At 37.3% G+C, this 20,043-nt stretch overlaps 1 protein-coding gene across 1 annotated transcript; it reads left to right on the forward strand.

Moving 5' to 3' along the window:
- Positions 1 to 10,501: 10,501 nt before the first annotated feature.
- On the forward strand, positions 10,502 to 16,116 carry LOC126298467 (uncharacterized). Its single transcript, XM_049989800.1, has 2 exons — positions 10,502 to 11,331; positions 13,740 to 16,116. Exons 1-2 carry the CDS (start codon positions 10,656 to 10,658, stop codon positions 14,000 to 14,002), a joined length of 939 nt encoding a protein of 312 aa, XP_049845757.1. The 5' UTR covers positions 10,502 to 10,655; the 3' UTR covers positions 14,003 to 16,116.
- Positions 16,117 to 20,043: the final 3,927 nt, after the last annotated feature.

The following is a 20,043-nucleotide window of genomic DNA, read 5'->3' on the forward strand; positions in this document are numbered from 1 at the left end:
TGGTGAAGTGTGTCTGGGAGAGGGTAGTTAAATTTCCATCACTGTAGTAGTCGATGATATTGTTTATCAGAAGTTTCGATACTACCTTTTATCTGAATTATACGATATATGTGATCATATATTTGCAATTATTTCGTTCAGCCGGTGTTGTTACTGATAAAAACATTTCTTTTGAGCTTTAGTCAAGTGTAACAAATACATTTAACATATAATATTGAAGGTTCGTTATCATGTCATTTATTTTAAACTGAAGGTAGCAATTTAAAACAAGAGGAATTATTGATACAAATAGCACTTTACACTGTCCGTCCAAAATGTTACGAGAGTGATTTTATTCCAGGCGTATAAGCGACTTCAGCGCAGTAACTGCGTTGGCAATTTGGACTAACGACTGTAAACTACAGATGTGTCTTCAATCAGCGAGTCGTGATCAGGCAGCGTTAAGTAGTGGACATACGGCCGTAATGTATCAGTGTTGTTGTATCACAAATTGCAATGGGATGACGAAATAAACATGTCTAGATCAAGTGTTCGAGACATTCTTCAGAATGTTTTGAAGAAGAGAAGAGTGTGTATCAAGTTTGTACCACATATCTTGATTCCCGAACGTAAACAGCGACCCGCGGACGCCTGCCGCATCTTCACTGAAATGGAAAACGCAGATAATTCTTTTCCGGGAAAAACTTATTACGAGTGACTAAAATTGCTGTTATTAATACGAACTTATCACAAAAAGTAGAAAAAGAGTAGAACGCTTCTTTGTTGGTGCTCCAAGGGCGAAGAAACTGCGAATGTGACGCGCGAGCTGAACAGCATCCCAAACAAATACTTTTGTGTGAGTTTCACGTGGATTTATGAAGTTCACGTGTCTTGTACACAAGTGTGTGTGTGTGGGGGGGGGGGGGGGGGCACTATGTAGGCTACATGAAGCATTGAAACCACCATCTTAATTTTCTCTATTTTTTTTAAAAATCCAGTCTCGAAACTTTTGTGCTTTATGTTAAATACCATATTGTAATTAATACGTTTCAAAAAACTGTCTGAATTTTACTTTAAAAAAAAATGTTCATATGTGTGTGAAATCTTATGGGACTTAACTCCTAAGGTCTTCAGTCCCTAAACTTAAACACTACTTAACCTAAATTATCCTGAGGGCAAACAAACACACCCATGGGGGAGGGAGGACTCGAACCTCCGCCGGGAGCAGCCGCACAGCCCATGACTGCAGTGCCTCAGACCGCTCCTCTGAATTTTACTAAAGACGTTTCAGATTAACAGCTTTATTATTCAGTATTTAGTTATGTCTTCTGATTGTGATTGTGTAGTTAGTTTTAGTGAAAAGATTTTATTTATAGAAATATGACGAAATTATGATATCTACCTTGCCTAAAATTTCTACACAGGTGAAAGTTATTTGTAACAGGCTTGACTTCCTTCAACTGAAACTTCCTTTTATCCACTTTTAAACGAACAATTTTCTTCTTTAAAAAATAATTTGTTTGTAAAGTTATTGATGACAAAAACTTTTGCATTCTAAAATATTCTTTTGGGAAATTGGATAAGATTTTTATAACAAATACTACACTCATGTAACTCTATTTCTCAGATTTCTGAAAATGTATACTTTTGTAAAAACTAATATGCTATTTATAACATGTCTAACTTACTATATGAAATATACTGTGCTACTCACTCGTCTGAAGATGTTTGTCGTTTGTTTCTCTTGTCTGTAGAAGCTGTGTCGTAAAAAGATGATCTGACGTTTATAAATGACGAAAAAGACGAATCGTCACATAGTAAACTCGAGCGGAAAGCAGGAGAAAAGGATAAGTAATACATATTATGATTTTAATTATTTCTTGCCAATGATAATTGAGTAGTGTAAGAGTGCTGAATATTTATACTTAAAATGCGCTTACTCTGTATGATGTTAGGCTTTGTTGCATAATGAATGGGTTGGAATATTAGAGTGGAAAGAATCATTCTGAAGACTGGTGCGTGATTCGTGTGTTAGGAATACCTCCCTCCAGTCCTTCGTAGTCCAGTCTCGAGTCTCCCAGATTCATAATACATGGACCAGCCATTTCAGCTATGTGGGGAGTACTCGAACTGGTACAATACCTATATGCATAGCTTGTCTGGAATCTGCAAGATGTCTGGAAGCCGTGAGCTCTGAAGACACATGGTGCACTTATGATGAGATACCGGTCCTTTGTCTAACTGCTAGTGGTTACTGTATCTTGATCTTGTACTAACCTGGAACGAGTGCTCCCTTTTATACTGGAACCGTCACCAAAACCGAGAAGTGACATTGTACTGAAACTCTACGGGTCTAATGGTCTACCTTCCGCTGCCCGTTGATCACATGTTTTTTCGACGCACAAAGTACTCCGTTCCTCCTCATATAAAACAAATAAAGTTTATGTAGGAACCTTTTTTACCGTGACTTATCACCTTTATTCTTCCACGTCCTATTTTTGTGATTATTCCGAAATTTCAGTAGTAGTGTAGCAGCCTATTCTTGTTCTTCTCCCTGCAATATCATGCCGTTTTCTGACCATTCCAGAAATATAAGGCGTTTTAGAGGCAGGATTTTGACCCTGCAAACTTGCTACTTGTACTTTTTTTTAAAAAAAAAGAAAGAAATACATTATCAAGTGAGCAGCTTGGTATAAAAGATTTCTTCGTCATTTTGTTGCACGTAATGCATATCGACAATTTTGTTTTCAGTGTGAATCAACTATCAAGCCTTCAGATGATTATTGTATTAGTCTAGATCACCTTGTAACGTAGAACAGCTTCCTCCACGAGAAGTCAGAGAGCAAACTACTGCCCCTACCCTTCAAACTTGTTGTGAGCTTTTTGAACGACAGACAATTGTTTTAATAGGTGTTTATAAAATCTGTATTAAACGGTCGGAACTCCTCTATGTATATTGTGAGTCAGTGAAAATCCTCTCAATATTTTCACAGACGTCTCCACAAACAATGTGCCACAGCGCCCAGGATTTGATGGTGTAGATGTATTCTATGCGTAGAGCCGGGGAAATGAAAGCTAAGTGTCGTTACACCTAGCTGAGTAATCATGATTGCACGCTTTTCAGAACTAATAAGTGAAGCATACACACGAGTCATCGATTTAGTTCTTCTTTCGCATGGTTGTAGTACATACATATACTATGTGATCAAAAGTAGCCGGACATCCCAATGTAATGTGGAACTGATCAGTAGATGCCATGAGAGGCGGTCCAGCCAGTATAAAAGGTGGGCAATAGTGTATTATTTCTAGAGAAACATTAACAGTGGAATGTGTCGGCTAGGAGAGATCAGTGACTTCGAGCGTGGCCTAGTCATTGGGTGTCACATGAGTAACAAATCTGTCAGGGACATTTCAACTCTTAGAGTGCTCAAGTCGACTGTGGATGATGTGACTGCGTAGTGGAAAAAACGCAAAGGAACAGCCACAGCCAAGCCAAGGCCAGGCAGACCTCATGTACTGACGAGCAGGGACTGTCGAGCATTGCGTATGGTAGCTGTAAAAAATTGCATGAAATAAGCGGAAGGAATCACTCGTGAGTTCCAAAATGCTACGAGCAGCTTAGCTAGCACGGTGACATGCGCACAGGGAGCTAAAGAGAAGGGTACAACTTTAGAGCAGCTCTCGTTAGTCACACATTTCAGTGGTCAACGCTAAGCGATGCTTTAGGAGCGAACGACACGCGATTAGCAGTGACGAATCACGCTATACCCTGTGACAATCCGATGGAAGGGTTTGGGTTTGGCGAATACTAGGAGAACGTTACCTTACATCACATGTAGTAGCAAAAGTGAAGAACGGAGGAGGCTGTGTTAAAGTACAGTGGTGATTTTTTGTGGGTGGGACGGTTTTCCCTTATTGAGCTTAGGACAATGCTAAACACGGAGGTATATGAATACATTTTACAGCATTGTGTCCTGAGTACTGTCGATGAACAGTTCGGAGATGATGGTAGTTTATATGTCCCATGTGCCCCGTCATGAACTAGCATCTGGGGCAATACTATTCGCGAAATAGACTGCCCTGTTCAAAGTCGCGACCTAAACCCAACAGAAAACGTTTGGAATGGGTTAGAACACCGACTTTGCTCCAGATCCCAGCGTCCAAAATTACTACCTCCTCTGGTTTCGGCTCTTGAGGAACAATGGACTGCTATTCCCTCACAGACATTCAGACACCTAGTTGGAAGTGTCCCCAGCTGAGTTCATGGAGACATAAAGTTGAAGGATGGACATACCCCCTTGTTAATATCTAGTAGTAGTTGTCCTGGTACTTTTGATCAGATAGTGTAGATGCAACAAAGGCTGTTCTAATATAATGGGCTTCTCATTCATTTTCGAGAAATAGAGGTTGAAAGTTGAACGATACTGTTAAATATCATACACTAGCGAACATTTCTAGCTATTGTACAGTGTATAAGCGCTCACGACTCTATAGTTATATAGTTGTAGTACACGTTCACATCATATACCACCTGGTTAATAGAGGTTGTTGCATCACATGGAGTACTGAAGGTTTCCTGTGCTAGAACTGTGGTCAAACGTGCTACAACTGCATAATTTGGTGCACAAAAACGGACAACACACAAGCATTTGTGTAGAACTGCTCAGCTGTGTATTGAATATCGCTTTCTTCTATGCTGCACGCGATTGTGGATCACGGATTTATTGTATCTGCTCCTTTATCTTCATTAAATTTTATGACCTTGAATGAAATTTTTGAGTGAGTGCCATCACTTGCTAACCATGTAGATTTTTTGTATATGTTTCGTGTCTGTTTCGAAAGTAAGCGTTGAATGCAGTAAAGTGTGCAACGAAATTAGTTCTCTGCTACAGGGTGTTTCAGATAAGGTGTTTTTCTCTGTAGCTTACAACACAAGAAGTGAGGGGAGTGTATCTTTAGATAGGCAAACGTAAGAAACGTTATTCTTTCTGCGGACTTATGAACATTGTTTATTTGTCGTTTTTACTGATTCAACAGTGTTTCTGGGTGATACATAGTATAGTGAATAAATGAACAAAATACTTTTTTGTCTTGTCTCAGAAAACTTATTTTCGTACGACCTACTTTTCGTATTGCATTCCCATTTCCAGGAACACAAATGATTGTTTTTTTTCCGGAGTGTTACGACGACGAGTTATAATTTTTTAAGTAGACCATTACTTTTTCTATCATGTAGTCGATGGATTTAAACCAACTGTGGTCAAATAAATTTAAATCAAATTTCTTCAAATTTTTGTTACGGAACTATTAGTAGAAACATTTAAAGTTTTAGAGTTGTATACAACGCGTCGCGCATAATTGATTTCGGACGGAAGTGTTTTTAATTTAAGTGAGGCGTTCAAACGAATGTTCGCCACCGCAGCTGAGTGGTCAACACATCTGACTGCCTTGTGGAGGACTTGGGTTCGATTCCCGGAACTAACAGTGATTTTTCCTATGCGAGAGGGCTAGAACTGGGTCCATTCAGCCTCGAGATTTTATTTGTGGAGCTAATTGAATGAGGAGTCGAGAAAGCCCCTCCGTACCGCATCCAGATGACGTTATTGGACGAGGACATTGGGCGGTCACTCCTGACTGGCCCGTCTGAGGGCAGAACGGTGGAACTATGTTTAAAGACGTGTCCCTTTCCCTGAGTGCACAGCTGAGTGCGCCTGCTAAAGGGCCTGTGGACGAGATGTAAAACTGCTGGTGCTACGGAGCGCCCACTCTTCCAGAACCGGCCGACCGTGCGTCGCGGAAGCTTGTGAGCAACACAAAGCGTCGAGCATTTCTCAGTTCTAAGAACTGGCGCTCTGCACTGCGACAGCATGCCGAGACCGGTTGATTGCACTGCCGTTTCCTTCGCGCGATAAGTAACTTAACGGCCAGATACCTGGAAAGGATCGATAAGGAGGTAGCCAATATTCCCTGTTCAAAAGAAATCCTACCAGTCTTACTACACCCATACTTCAACACAAACACAGCGTGGTCCTCTTGCATTATAGTTCTCGCATTGTTCGTCTGAAAGTTTCCTTTTCAAACCCATATCACTAACATCGGTTCTCTACTCATATCCAAGTTACACCACTTCGCTACATTCTCATTCCACAGAAGTATTTTACACAGACTTTACTGTCAAAACTGCAGTTGACTAACGTCAGCGTCTTCAACAACGTTAACACCACGACGTTCACCATTGAATTCATCATTACAACATCGTGGCCATCTAACTCTGTCACTATATTTTGTTATCTTTTGGCGTTTTAATACCAGTTTTTTAATTAGATTAATGTGTCTGTATGAAGAACTGACACTAGAGCCAGGCCGCCTCCCATGATAAAATGAAAGACAGTACTGGAGAGAAAAGGATGTGCATAACGCGCTGCGTGATCTCTCTCTTCCGTGTGTACTTGGATATATATTTTTATGTGAAATAACTTGAAAATTATTGTAATTGGTACTGATATGTCCGTTTAGGGTCTGTAAAGATTATAGCGCCACAAAAATAAAGAAATTATCGTTAATCACAGTCTCCTTTTTTAAGAATAGTTCAGCAACTGATCGTCGCCAAGAGCTCTTTTTTATTCTAACTTACAAGTACGGAACTGACAAACAGACGATAAAAATATTGAAAGTGCTGGCATAGAATTCAAAAGTAACTGAAAATTGGGCAAATTACTGGTGAGGTAGATGTACCAAATGTTGTAATAGTGTAGTTGATTGTCTTTGATGATAGAATACTACATATTTATGCATGTAGCTCTCTACGTTAGCAACCAAAACATATTAATAACAGAGATTTTGAATAGTAGTTCAGCCGTATGTTAAAGTTGAGCAGCTGTCTGCAGCTACTGAAGTGTACGATAAACCAGATACACAAAAAAATGCCAGAGTTAGTTATTTGGTTATGTGTTTCATAGATGATTTGGATAATACTTTTATTGAAACGACGTGAAACTAGTCGGTTTACAGGATATGTATAAATTTTTAGCGACAGAATTAGTGAACAAATGTTTTATTCAACTCATGCAACTATACTTAAAAGTATGATCCTACAGTCACCTTTCACCACCATTCATCCAGGCTTACAACTTGGAAAACATGCAACACACATCACCAGCATCATGTTAATGGACAATTACTGATGTGTGATAACTTTTAGAAACATGTTCTCACTGTAAGGAACTCGTCCTTGTATTATCAGTGTCTTCAAATACTACTGCGCCCCGAAAATGTTCGGCGAATGAATTGTAAATTTTTAAAGTTTAATTCCAGCCGCGGCCAGGCAATAGAGGCCAGCTCAGCTGGTGTGTTAATCAAATAAGTCATTGGGCGGTATTTTTATCCTCTAAACGCGAGTCCAGTGTTGTCACAGACGTGAATTCCGCGTTTGAACCTCTATAAAAAAAAACAACAGCCTAGGAGTTAAAATTTGCCAGACATTTACCTCGAAGAAACTTATATTCACTACCTCTTGGGAGGGGAAAGGTGTTGTACTGATTCAGTTTACTGATCGTGGCACAAAAACCAGAGAGTGCAGTGAAACGGTAAAAAATTTAAGAAAAGAAATTCGAAACAAACCAAAGCCTGCGGTATTTTGAGTTCTGGTGAGCCCCGCAGATTGTTGCAAAAAAAAAAAAAAAAAAAAAAAAAAAAAAAAAAAAAAGGAATCGGAACTCTTGACAAGATTTAAAGAGGTACTTGACTGTCTTTTGTAGAAACCATATATGGCTTCCAGTAATAAATACGGTTTTCCTAATACAAAAATGAGCAATGTGCGCAATTGAAGAGGAGCTTCAAAACATCTTCGAATCTTGTTTAACGTCACTAGCGTCGGAGTTTTGCAATAAGGGTGTGCAGATTGACAGACGTTTAATGTCGCAGGAAATCATGTTGAGAAGTTGCTTAAGACTGTAACTTTAACCCTGGAAACTGGAATACTACGGTGGGTTACTTGACATCGGCGTCATTCTTTTTTTAAAAAATTTCGAAGAGGTTGTAGCACTTTATTATTTGTGATTTCGACTAATCTTTGGGATGTAGAGAACTATTCACAAGCAGGTGCAAAATCGTTTGAAGTGGTTTTTTTCCCCTTGAAAGAGTACAGCTCCATTTGACTGTATATTGCTGTATTTTTCTTCTGCGCAATCTAGATATCAGCTTTCACTACGGCATAAAAGCCAAAATCCTAGTGTTTCGACAGTATCCAGACTAGTATGTTTTTTTTTTTAAATACTGGCGCAACGTTTTTAAAATGTCAGCTATCAACAGATGTCTCGTGTGACATACAGTGTGACCACACTCACACAAAACACTCCAATCAACGAATAAGCAAATTAGACTGAGGAGATAAGAGAAACTTGATGAAATAAGCTTGCTGAGCCGATAGTTTTGATAAAGTGAGAAGATGCTAACTGTATATGATATTGTGTGTGGCGGCGTATGTAGAAAAATATCAGCACGTAACTAATGCCACATCAGATTAGAAAAGTCTGTCTGTATATTAATTTATTAATTTCAATTAACAAAACTTATTTGTTGATGATGGAAAGTGGCCGATGTCACCTATGTGTAAGCAAGTTTACATTTTAAATTGCGGTGCAGACAAAGAACGTCAGCGACACAGAACATGCTACACTTGAGCATAAACAAAATGTTGTAGATTATCGAAGGCAGTCATGTCGTCATGAAGTGGAAGAGGTGGCCCCCAACACTAAGATACTCTTTAGCTAGAAGAATGTAAATACGCTTATATCCGTTACAGAACCGTATTTTCATATAACCTTTCTTTAACACAAGACTATTTCAAACGATTGCCTCCTCCACTCGTTTAAATTCTCCAGTAATAGTTCGCATTTTTTATGAGGCGGTTCATGAAGATGGTTCCTAACTTTGAAGGATCCATATTACGTGCAAGTTTCTGTTACTATCAAATCTCCCTCATCTGCTCTGAAACCTGACGTGAGAAATTTTGCAATACATCACTTTTCAGCGACTTTAATCTGTCCATCCACGATATCGAGAGCTCTACAATGTCTCCCGTCAATTAAAAACTTTCCCCTCGTACTGAGACACCATTCAGTGAAGACACTAATGACTGGAATACGTACTACCATGTAAAGAATTAGACCGTTTGTTAAGCTTACAGACATACCCATTTTCTTCGACTTCTTGAGCATAATTCATAGTAATGGTTTTGTTTTTGTGGAAAATATTACTTTTATATTCTGTGTTTTTAATATCACAGATATTATACCATACATACCCTCTTAGCTGGGTTATGTTTAACTTTTGGACACTCATGTACCACCTTTTTTGACAAGTAATACACTTTCGTTCAGATATTCAGAATAATGATTCATCGTTTACAAACTGTAGACAGTACATTATGCACTCTAAAATCTGTAATTAGTAGTAAGGGATACATATGAAAAATTATAGACCAGTTGTAACTAGTAGAGTACCTAAATATTCGCGTCAGATTCCCCCATAGAGTGTAGATATTACTTTCCTTCACTTACTGACAATGATTGTCCCATGCTCGTCTTATAACCCAATATAATTCCAAGAAATGTATAGCGTATTAAAGAGGATGGTCAATTCACTTTTTATAGGAGAGTCGTTATTAACGAATTTATAATTGCTTTCACCTGAAACCATTTTGAGATCAAAGGAGTAATATTATCGAAAGGATTAAGCATTTATCTGAACATTATCTCAGAAAAATGAAATTTCCCCTTATACCACTTTGATAATTAGAACCATCCCATTTAACTAATTAATCACCATGGAACGGCATATAGTGTCACTATTCCAGCGCAGTGTTTGAAAGTGCACTGTGTTCGCTGGAGTAACAGTACAATGTGTCTGTGTTTTATTTTACCGGCAGTTATGGAGGGTAACCCACTAAGATACTGGAACAAAAGAAATCTTTTCATCAAGGAGAAATTACCACTTTAAAAATGTTCCAGTGAAATCCGTATTGAGGGCTTGAGGTTTTTTTTGCCTTCAGGCTCTTCAGATGAAAAAGAAAATTATACAGCTGTATTGTTATACCGCAGATTATTGGCACTTGTATAATATGTTGGATAGGCATTTCATATACAATAAAAAATTGACCCACTTATGCTGCAAAAATTCTCAGAAACCGGTGCAGTTTAATCATCTCTGTTTTGTGTAACATATTGTGTAGCAGTAACAATTTGCAGTTAAAAAGGAATGTTTATGAAATACTATTTCAGTTAACTAAATGTGGGTCTAGTAGAGATCAATGTAAAACGTTTTAGCTGTCTACCGCTGTCAAGCTGGCAGCCAATTTTACTAACATAATTTACAGCGAAGTTTATTCCGGGATTATCAATGGACGCGACAAAGCGTTTTGTTGGCGTTAATCCCAGGGCGGTGCCTGAGGTTCCCCCACTTCCACCATTGCTTTCTCCCACTACCGCCTGTGTGCCCCCCCTCCCCCCCTCTCCACGACTCCACCTTCAGTCCACGCAGAGCGCAGTTGACATACAGTTTCAGTAAGGTCTCCGTGAACAGTGCAACTTGTCTTAGCTATTCGAAGAATATCTCAGTGCTTTTTTTCGCTTTCTTGACGGTTTCGTAGTATCAGTTAGCTCGCTCCACGGTACGTTATGTCGTCGCAGGCTGCTGATGAACCAGAAGTAAACGGGATTATGTGCTACTTCCCTTGGCTTCCATACTATCGTAGGTATCAGATTGGGTTTGATATAATTGTTAACGCCCCCAATGCACAACAGGATTCTTCCTTGGCGGGTGAATCTCAGCGCTTGATACACGTTGGACTGTGCTTTCCAGATGGTTTTATCTGTGAGCCTGCACACTTCGGTGGAGTGCCAAATCCCTCTTCATTCAGAGCTGATGCGCCATACTTCTACCCTCCACACCCTCATTTCCATCCACCGATGTACCCAGTTTATCCACATGCAACGCCACCCTTTCATCATCATGTATCAATGGACTCTCATGGACCTATGATGTGGCAAGAACAACGTGATTCTCGTGTGACTGTTTATGTCGTAAATGGTGAGCCAGGGGAATTTATGACAATTGACGATGCACCGTGCGAAGTCATAAAACAGTGTGAGATGTGTAGAGAGTTTCACAGGAAGCCAGAACATATTCAAAAGAAGAAATCTGAACGTGTTCGTAAACGCAGACCTTCAAAGCAGCTGCACAAAGAGTCAAGACATCCATGTCAGCTTCCATCAACCTCAGGAACCACAGGCCACAGGGATACATGGTATGCTGCACCATTCACAGCCAGCGAAACTGTCGCCACAGACACAAGTGAGTATAATATAATGCTTATGAACCTCTTCAGTCAACAATTTAAGCATATTTGCAGAACGTATTAATTGTGAATGTCTTTGCAGTACTTCCTGTCATTGTGTCGCTGTATCCACGGGTAGCACTAAATTAGGCCTACTGCCCAATTACAAAATGTCGTTGCTAAAAATCTGAGAATGTTGAATACACTGTTACCAATAAGATGTGAAGTAATTGTGTTATGTAATTACTATGAACCTTTCTTAATCACTAATAAAATTACTACTTTTATTGCACATGTTGAGGTATCTATCTCTGGTTTAGTATTTTTGTCTGTGCAACATGTACAGTATGAAGTTTTCTTGAGTGTGATGCTTACTTAACATTCACACACTTACAGTTTGAAAATACTAAAGAAAAGTAAAATTCCTAAAGAATACAATCATATCTAGTACAGGTCGCGCTAAGCCAAGTCCATATTGGAAGCACGAACACGTACTGCAGAAAGGCGCTGAGCACCACAGAATGGAGCAGAGTGTTGGTAGGTGGGCAGCGATGTTACAGTGTGCACGAGTGCGCTTCAGAAACGATGGAATACGAGAAATGGCGTCCAAACAGAGCCGCGCACGAGTGAACTATTTCCTTCAACGTACCGACACTGCATGGAATCTGTTCGTTGTTCTGCAGGGCGACGCAGTTTGACATCCACAATGGACGTGCCGCGATGCGCCGAACCTCTTTTAATGGTTTTGCGCAGCGCGGCGGGGCCAGAGTGGACTCTGCATTATTCTGCACAGACTGCAGGAAATACCAGAATCTGACTTCTCTGCAGATTCCCGTTTTAAGTCCCTCCATTTCAACGCTGTATACTTATCATTTCTTATATTTTATACTCATTCAGCTTTAGTTTTCTGTATTGTGCAGAAATTATAACGATATGAATTTGTACTGATAACTAGTGAGAAGGAACCACCTATATTTAATTACGATATTTGTTCGATTTCATAATTATCTGCTATGTATGCCAACTATTAATTTACTTAACACTTAATAGAGAAGTTCTGTTGAAGACAATATGAAAATATACAGGGTGTAAATTTTAAGTTGACAAACCAGAATAACTCGAAAAATAAGCTTCACACGAAAAAATTTTCGAGAGGGACATCTGCCGATGCTAAAATTAGCCCACCACCACAACCCCCTGGGGATGGAGTGAGAGGCAACTTTAAAATTTCAAATAGGAACCCCCATTTTTATTGTAGAATCAGATTCTACATAAAAAACGACGTACATTCTGTCTTAAACATTTGTCTTGATTCTTGGTAGTTGGCGCAGTAATTCAAGAAAATCCATATTCACATTAGGTTCATGAGTGAGTTAGTTTCTTGGTCAATGAGATCACTCTTTAGTAAGTACCATGTTTGGTTAGTTAGTTAGCTAGTCAGATGATTTGTTTGATAATTAAAAGTTGTGTGGCTTCATGAACATGAAGCAAACAAAACTTATCCAAATCTGCAGAAAAAATTAATATTTGGGTGAACATTTGTAAAACTCTAATTCCTCACTCTCAAACCCCACCCTATGAGGAGAGAGGGAGAGCTTTAGTTTTAGTGAATCAAAATTTATGAAGTAAATAAGTATATTTATTTATATGTAACCATTTTCCACACAAAAACGAGAACAAATTTTAAAGTTGCCTCCTACCCCAGCCCTAGTGGGCTGGGGTGGCGGACTAATTTTAACACCAGCAGATGTCCCTCTCGATAATAATCAACTTTGGATTCTACACATTTATTCATTGGATCTTATTTTTCGAGTTATTCTGGTTTGTCAACTTAAAATTTACACACTGTATAGCAAATTACTTGGTGTCACTTATTTAGTGGTACCTAGTTTAATACTGGTCTACAACTAATGGACTTGCACCCATTAGGTTTCTTAATAGTCAAGTTTCAAGGGTCAGTTGTATAATATGAAACTGCAAACAATTTAACAGCATTCCAGAGCATAGAGCATCTGAGAAACATTTGTTTACTTGTAATTTCTTTCTCATTCTATTAATCATAAACTTCTTTAATTGTATGTAACCTTACTGTTTGTGCACTACTAAAGTGCAGTAGTTGGCAGTAAGTTACCTGTAGCAAATGATTTGTTATTAGTGTGTAAAATCTTTTACCTTTGATAAGCAGTTCAGAGAGAGATGATGGATTTTCTTGCAATAATGACAATAACTGGCAGACTTCACTTATCAATCTTGTATGAATTTTACCATGTGCTGTAATGGTGTGATAAGCACAGTTTGCAACAGGTGGCTTTCCACAGCGTATCCCTAAAGAGTCTTACTATTAATATATTTTAGTGAATTCATTACTATATGCTATTCATTACAACGGTTATGCTGTACAGATGTCCTGTCTTTTTTCTTTCAGCAAAACATCTGCAAAATCAAGATGAGCGTAAATTGTCTCAGCAAATGGGAGAGGAACATCAGCATGGGCCACATGATGGCGTGCAAGGAATACAAGACGAAAGTGATACTGATAGTGTCACATCAGTTTCCAGCCAGTCTACTGCTTCCACTATCACTGAAGAAAAGGATTGTTTGGGTTTGGATGGTCAGAATAATGATTTAAGTGTGCTTCAGGCCTTTGAAAATCTCAGCACAGATCCTGATGTCAATAATGACAACTAAATAGGTGACTAGGTGAATCCTGTCACACATCCTGAATTCAAGTCTATGTATTAATTAGAACATGTGTTACAAGGTCAGAGGATTCTATATTGTAGTTACAAAGGACATAAATATGCAGTAATTATAGGTTTTTGCTTTAGAAAAATGTTAATATTGGATACAATGTATAAGAAATGTAGTTTGTCAAGGCAATCATAAGATGCTTGGTCATTAATTCCAAAAGAGATGGAGTGCACAACATTGATGTGGCCACTGTGTACTTTTGGTGACAGAGACCATGACAACAGCAGCTGTGTGATTAACATGCCACATTATTAAATAAAGTTCAAGACGTATATATGTATGAAGACAGATATTGTGGTCATTATAAAACATGACAAATTATTGCCAGATACTAATTTTGATATGTGTTCTGTATGTGACAGATAGTATTAAAATTCTGGTAGATCTTTCTAACTATATTTAAAAAAATATGTCACCTTCCTGGCAACAGCCATAGTTATGGTTACCTACAAAATGTAGTAAAAATAGCTCTCATTCTATATGAATAATTGCATTACAAATTATTACTTATAAACATATTATTCCCGTATATTTTTAATGAATCATATTTGTATATGGTCTGTCCTATACATCAACACAACAATGCGCTGCTTCCCATATAATTGTAAATGGTTATATTAGATGACGTTTACAGGTTTCTGAAGTTTATTTGCGATTGTGAAAGGGCGTTTCCTGATTGATGGCACTATAAAATGCCTTTAATACATATTGCCCAAATATGCCTTTAGAAAATGTAACATTATTTCTCACAATGGTGACAGCTGGGATCTTTTTGTACACAAGCATATACTGTTTGTCTCAAGTTTTCAACAGCTGTAGTCTTAAATCTTTTTATGCGCATATGTACTTTAGATTTTTAAACATAAAATATTTACGCTTTTGCTATAAAGAGTGTTTTGTACTACAGGCATTGATTTAAAGGTTTTCAGTAGATGATAGAATGTCTCCCAAGCAGTAAAAGTGCTCGGCTATGTGGGAGTAATGTGCCATGTACTACCAGTGTCAACTATTTGTTTCTTAATACTACTTGTGGCATTATACACCAATTACTGAGTATAAAAGATCTGTGGTGGGAGAGAATAAGGAGTTTACCATGGTGATTGGTGATTCCTATTGTGTACCGATCTTTCGACAGTGGTTGTACGAATTTTCACTGATATTTACACATGATTTAGAAATGAGTAGTTCACATATTTCAGTCAATGAATAAAAATGTAAGTAAAATAAATATCATGTCCAATAGTAAACATATAAAACGCAACTGCTATGTTAATAGAATTTTCAACAAAATACATAACTGTTTGATGGATAAGTGTAATATAGAAACTTGGAACTGTAACAGCAGTCAGTTTTTTTATTGTGGAATGTTAGAGAATGATAGCCAAAATGTAATTTGTAAGAAGATCAGATATTTTTGTTGAAGCAGAATATTGTTACTGTGTGATTGACATTTGGATGTTGGCAATAACACTTCACTGGCGTAGCTGCATAGTTTCTGCTCTACAGTTTGAAATGGTTTCTTAAAATATCAGCTTATTGATGATTAAAGGTGATGTGTAAAATTTTTGTGGGTATGAAGTGAAAAAAGAATATCAAAGATATTTTTTCTACAAAGTGTGAGGAATGAACATTTAGCCTCTTTATAATGTACTGTGTCATATATAATTGTTAATTACATCCTAATATGTTGTAACGCAGCATACTGAAAAATTTCTGGTCTAATGAAAATAAATTTGTGGAGAATGTTTTTCAAAGAATGTATTATGTACGTACTACAACTCATAGAATGCATGACTAAAGGAATTGGATAAAAAACACCTCCAGTTGATAATGGTGCTTTCCAACCCTATTGCTCCAAGTATACTGACAATACTTAAAATGTAAAATTTTTTTATCATCCACATAAATAAACTAGTGAACCTTCACACACACAAAATGATTATGGAATTTGCACATTTATCTTTAGATTATTTTTCCTATTCAGTTTTTATAGTAATATATCATATGTATATTTCTCAGTAATTAAAGAATTTATACCATGAACCAACAAAGCTCTTTGTGTGACTATTTTCATTTTGGTTTGTAGGCAGTTAGTAAGAAATGACATATATAAATAAAAGCTGAAAGATCTCTACAGCATGTGCTGAAGGCTAACACAGAGCACATTTATAATGACACTAATAATCTGGGTTCACATAATTGCTGTACTTCCAGTTTAGTAGAGCAATATGTACTCATATATCCTAGTGAGAGTATTCTGCATATTATTTGTTTTGTTGTGAACAAAAATTGTTTGTGCAACTGTGAAGAAAGCGATAGAATTTTTTGAAGTATTAAGTAATGTGTTATCTAAGAATGTTTCTTATGTAACAAAAAAAGAGATGAAATTTTTGGTAGATGGCTATGTCAGAGAATATAGCTGATATTTATATAAAAAATTTGCAGTTGCGCATCCACATTGGCAGTATGCAGTGCCGTGGTGCATTGCTGCTGCATATAAAGGTCCACTCACCTTGAGGTGAATCTTACCTCACACACATGCCTCTTTGAAGTTATTCAAATGCAGTTCTCAGCCAGAAAAAGCTACAGGAAAAACAGCTGTACATGTCATAACCATAAGTTACAATAAAATTTATTTTGTCAGTGGAACTTTATCAATAGTTACATGAAAGTATTTATGTGCACAAAATTTCACTGCATTACGGTAAACTTGCATACACCAGTTACTATCCAAGCCTTACACTAAGTTGTACAAAGTCTGAAAAGTCCACACACACACACACACACACACACACACACACACACACACACACACACCTTTCATAACCGTTGTCAGTTTATAGTAATATTAATTATCCTTCACCAAAACTTTAGTTATACCAATATCTTAGACTTTTATGCCAAAAATAATTTATTGCGTAAGGTTATATATTTTGTGAGAGAAAATTTACAGTTCTTGTTCTTTTGTGATTTTCATGAATTGGGTGCTGAAGATGAGTTGGGATAGTATATATCTAAAATACACTATTTTTTTGGCAGCAAGAAAACAACTTTTACACCTCAGTTTTAAAGTAGTATTAAAATTTTCGTGCATTCAGCAAGTTGCTGTTTTATTAGTTTTTACAGTTTTTTTATTTAAATCCTTTCTTGTTTGTCTCTTGTCATATTTACCATATCAACAATTTTCGAATGGGTATCTGCTAAATTCAAATATTTTGATGAATAGACACCTGCAAGTCACTGCCATGCTTGAAACTATGCTTACCTGTTTATGTCATTGAGAAAAAAATAACAATTTTTTACTGCAATACAAGATACAACACAGATATCTAGCATATGAAACCCATAAACTCTACAAAAACTTTGTCTTTTGTAAAATATACTCCAGGCCACTAAAAATTCCACACCCTACAACAATTCACATTTTTTATAGTTCTTTTAATCAGTACATCAAGAATATCATTTGTCAATGCACTAATAACAAATTAAGCTGAGATGTTACTGCTATAATACTAAAATACCTCCTTCCTCAAAGTACTTAACTATTACATAAGACTTCAACAATTCTCAGGAAGAAAATCTAAAACTCTATTCACCTCATAAAACATGACACAGCAGAAATAAAAATAAAAGGAGCACAGCTGTATCATTTAAAATCAAAGAACAAGAACACTGTAGTTGTTATTCCAAAAGTAATAATATATTTTATGAAGATATTTGGGTTTATTTAGAAAGTTAAGAAATTCAGATTTATGATCAAATGTATCTATATCAAATCCTATTAATTGCTACAGCAAAAAAAAAGGACCAAAGAAAGGGCAGTCACCTGGATTTATACCTGAGGTCTTCTCTAAAGCTATAGTTTGTTCTCACATTACACAACAGTAATACACAAGTTAAAATAAAGTCTAAGAATATTTACAGTGTGTTAGATAATTATAGCTTTAAAGGTAATACCATTAATTCTGTAACACTGTAACTGTGGTATTTGTGCAAGTATTTGACAACTGTAAATTATCATTTTTATGATTGATAATTTAATTTTCTGGTGTTAGTTTGGTACAGAATTTACAAAATTTAAATCACTTTATCTGTAACCATAAAGGGGAATGTCAAACAATGCTCATATTAGATTGCTTACTACTAATCCTAAAACTTTCTACCACCCAAACATTGAGGTTACACTCGACACTCGTCTTGTATGATATGTTCCTGGAGGGAGGGATGGGGGGGGGGGGGGGGGGTACACACCCTAGCTTTAGCGTGGTGCAGCAGTGGGGTGAGTGGACTGCTGTAGCGTGTTGTGGGATTGTGTACCACTGCGGTCTATGGTGGGGACGATGTCTCGTCATCGTTTCTAGGTCCCTGGTTCCATACAATACAATGCAATCCTAAAACTGTGTGTGTTCTTTTAAAACATATCGGAAAATATGAAATTCATCCATGTGGGCAAATCACTGACAGAATTTCCTCCAGGCTATTACAAAGAATATTATTGATACCATTGGGAAAAATGTACTTTTATGAGACTATATCACAAAAATTGTTTTTTCATATTGAAATAATGTACTTGGCATTATCAAGATCCTGTACACATATTTCTTATTTCTAATCACGAAAACACATTATTTAGTGTCAAATACATATGTGAACAGCCAGTAAAATTAATTGATGTATGACTAATTGTTAGGAACTAGGCTGGGTCCTCCACATGACAGTCGAACATGCTGACTGCTCCTCTACAGTAGTCTAAAGGATCACAAAGCAACATGTTCATTGGAAAAAGTGTGTGAGGACCTATTGGTTACAAAAATGGTCGTTCAGAGGAAAGATCTTAACCATTATTTTCACAATCAAAAGTTTCTCACATACTTGTTCTATTAAACATGTTACTATATGGCCCACTAAACACATAGTATTTTGCTTCTGTAACAAAGCAGTCATTATATTTGACTGCCATATGAACAACAAAGACACCATTGTGGGTAATGGCAGACTTTTTCTTTGGTGGGAGGACTGGAACAGGGTACTATCAGCCTCATGTGGCTTGTTGAGGAGCTACTTGAAAAAGACACAGGTGCTCAATCTGTCAATGGACAGGAGCTGCTCACATGCCTCTCCTTACTGTATCCTCTGAACGTTATTAGAGAGTAACTTTTCCACTCAGAGCAGCTGAAACTAAAGTATATATGCACATAAAGTAGAGTAGTAACAGATGTGTATTTCTTCACGATAACAATTGGGGGATGGGTTGTTTTCAGAAGAATGGGCCCATTTTTCATCTTATGTGAAGAAACTGGCCACTTGGCCTTGTGTCCTTATGTAAATAAACTGCTCACTTTGGCTCTTAGTGTTGTTTATGTAGGATCTAATTAATAGCCCATAACTGTCATTTTAATTAATATAATTTATGACCCCAGATGGCCACTAAGTAGTTCGACTGCACTCTCATTTGGACAGGTGTCCAAATGCTTTTAGCCCTATCACTAATTATCATATTAAAAATCATAATGTTCAATCTTCTTGACTATAATTTATGATTTAAAAATATGTCAGTGTCACCTCCATTCATGTAGTGCGTTGCTGTTGGTCTCCCCTCCCCCCCACCCCGCCCTTGAATAGACTCCTCTTCCACTACCACAACTCTTTGATGCCCACAATCTTGACATCAGACTTAGCATTCGTGCTTTGTACCTCAGATGATCAGCTGGAGCAGCAGCAGCAGCGGCAAATCCAGGTGATATTCCCAATTTAGTTTTCACAGTTTCCAAAAGAGCGTATTGTCCAACGGTGTTTTCTGTTTCACAACTACCACCACTGTCCATGCTCTGCAACCACATCGCTGTATAGAGTTGTTTACAGTTTCGAGGCAATTTGTTACAATTTTGCAAATTTTATTCCAGTTTTAAGGTGACACATGCAAATAAAATACTCTGATTGTTTAAAAAATACCACCACAGTGCAATATTGAAACAAAT

Source organism: Schistocerca gregaria, chromosome X (assembly GCF_023897955.1).
Source record: "Schistocerca gregaria isolate iqSchGreg1 chromosome X, iqSchGreg1.2, whole genome shotgun sequence".
In the NCBI taxonomy this organism is placed as follows: Eukaryota; Metazoa; Arthropoda; class Insecta; order Orthoptera; family Acrididae; genus Schistocerca; species Schistocerca gregaria.

Bases quoted from the DNA above. Each gene is read 5' to 3' on its own strand.
- LOC126298467 (XM_049989800.1), top strand. From the start codon at position 10,656: ATGTCGTCGCAGGCTGCTGATGAACCAGAAGTAAACGGGATTATGTGC. The intron at 11,332-13,739 runs GTGAGTATAATA...TTTTTCTTTCAG, and splicing joins AACTGTCGCCACAGACACAA to CAAAACATCTGCAAAATCAA.